Below are 1,628 nucleotides of genomic sequence, written 5' to 3'. Positions count from 1 at the left end.
TCCATCCATCCATCCATCCATCCATCCATCCATCCATCCATCCATCCATCCCAGAGAAGCCTTCGTGTCACGGTGTCCCCCTCACGGTGTCCCCCCCGCGTCCCTGCTCCCCGGGGCAGGGCGGCATGCGAGGGGGAGGAGGGAAGGAGCCTTCCTCGGCCAGCGGCGGGGGGCACGGACCCCCAAGGAGCCGCCTACCAGCTCCGGCTTGCCCTTCACCGTCTCGCTGACCAGCTCCTCCATCTCTTTGCTCTTGCGGCCCGTCTTGGCGTCGCCGTCGCTCTGCCGGCCCTGAGGCACGGATCGAAGCTGTGCATCCCCCACCCCCCGCCCCACCCCGCGCCCGGCCCCCGCGGGGACCGGGGGGCGGCAGGGGGGGGTCGCGGTTGGGCCCCCGGCACCCACCTGGGGCGTCTTGGGCTGCAGGGGCACCAGCCCCGAGGGCGTGTCGGCCAGCACGTGGAAGTGCGAGGTGGGCGGGGGGCCCATGGGCGTGGGCCGGCTCTCGGCGTCCACCTGGTAGTTGATGAGGCCCCACTGCTCCAGGAAGGCGTGGACCCTGTGGAGGGACGGGGTCAGAGCCCGCCGGACACGGCCCTGGGCAGCGGGGTGTGGCACTGAGCACCCCTGTGCCAACGGTACTGGACCCCACCGGCAAGAGGGTGCCAAGTGACCACTTTGTCCCACTGGTGTTGGACACTCAGCAGTGCCATGGTGCCAAGTGACCACTTTGTCCCACTGGTATTGGGCACCCCCCAGTGCCAGGGTGCCAACTGACCACCCCTGTCCCATGGCACTGGACACCCACCAGTGCCACGGTGCCAACTGACCACTCAGCACCGTGCCCCACTGACCCTCCAGCAGCACTGAAGTGCCACACTGACCCTCTGCCAACACACTGACCCCACCAGCAGCGGACTCCTGGCAGCAGCAGGGTGCCAACCCCCCGTGGCCAGCCCCCGGCCGGACGCACCGCATGATGGCACAGACGTCTCCGGCCAGGTTGCGGCGGCAGGCCGTGGAGGTCAGGTACTCCTGTGGGTTCAGCCGGTACGTGTCGATCATGAAGTTACGGTAGGCCAGGTATCTGTGGGCGGGCACAGGGGGGGCTCAGCGCCGGGCACGGCCCCGGGAAGGGCTGAGGGAGGGGAGCTTTGGCCTCACATTTCGGGGGTCTTGGATTTGTTTTTGCCGTTGAAGAACTCGGGCAGGGCGCGGCGCTCGATGGCGTGGACGCTGCGGGAGGAGACGCTCGGGGAGGGCTCTGGGAGCAGCTTCCTCATCCTCAGGGGATGAAGGGCTCAGGAGCCCCCCGTGCCCACGCTGGCTGTACCTGTTGTAGTCGAACCAGGCGGCGTAGCTGGGGATGATGATGTGGTGGGTCTGCTCCGTCACGTTGTCCTCGTGCAGCTCGGGGTTCTTGGCCTGCTCCCCTTTGCTCCCGGTGCCGTTCTCCTCCTCGTCCTGCCCCCACGGCAGCGCCCCGCGGGCAAAGGGGAGCACCCTTCAGCGCCCTTCATCATCCTCGCCCAGAGCAGGGTGAGAGCAGCAGCCCGGGGAAAAGGCACCAGGAACCCCAGGGGGAAGGGAAGGGAAGGGAAGGGAAGGGAAGGGAAGGGAAGGGAAGG

General features: G+C 68.2%; 1 protein-coding gene across 1 annotated transcript in view; it reads right to left on the bottom strand.

Moving 5' to 3' along the window:
• Window positions 1-1,628, bottom strand: part of SMARCC2 (SWI/SNF related, matrix associated, actin dependent regulator of chromatin subfamily c member 2) — a gene marked incomplete at its 3' end in the record, with an annotated part of 8,889 nt that overhangs the window by 2,681 nt on the left and 4,580 nt on the right. The window contains exons 14-18 of the mRNA XM_042020340.1: window positions 1,334-1,464; window positions 1,165-1,236; window positions 974-1,087; window positions 406-559; window positions 199-291 (exon numbers count right to left, since the gene is read on the bottom strand). Coding sequence (XP_041876274.1) covers window positions 199-291; window positions 406-559; window positions 974-1,087; window positions 1,165-1,236; window positions 1,334-1,464 — 564 coding nt within the window. The remainder of the gene's footprint in view (window positions 1-198; window positions 292-405; window positions 560-973; window positions 1,088-1,164; window positions 1,237-1,333; window positions 1,465-1,628) is intronic.

This window comes from Corvus kubaryi, unplaced genomic scaffold (genome assembly GCF_017639235.1).
Source record: "Corvus kubaryi isolate FWS band 111438036 unplaced genomic scaffold, C.kubaryi_AGA036_p1.0 36964, whole genome shotgun sequence".
In the NCBI taxonomy this organism is placed as follows: Eukaryota; Metazoa; Chordata; class Aves; order Passeriformes; family Corvidae; genus Corvus; species Corvus kubaryi.
The sequence above is the reverse complement of the archived record's forward strand: the minus strand, read 5'-3'. Positions and strand labels throughout refer to the sequence as shown.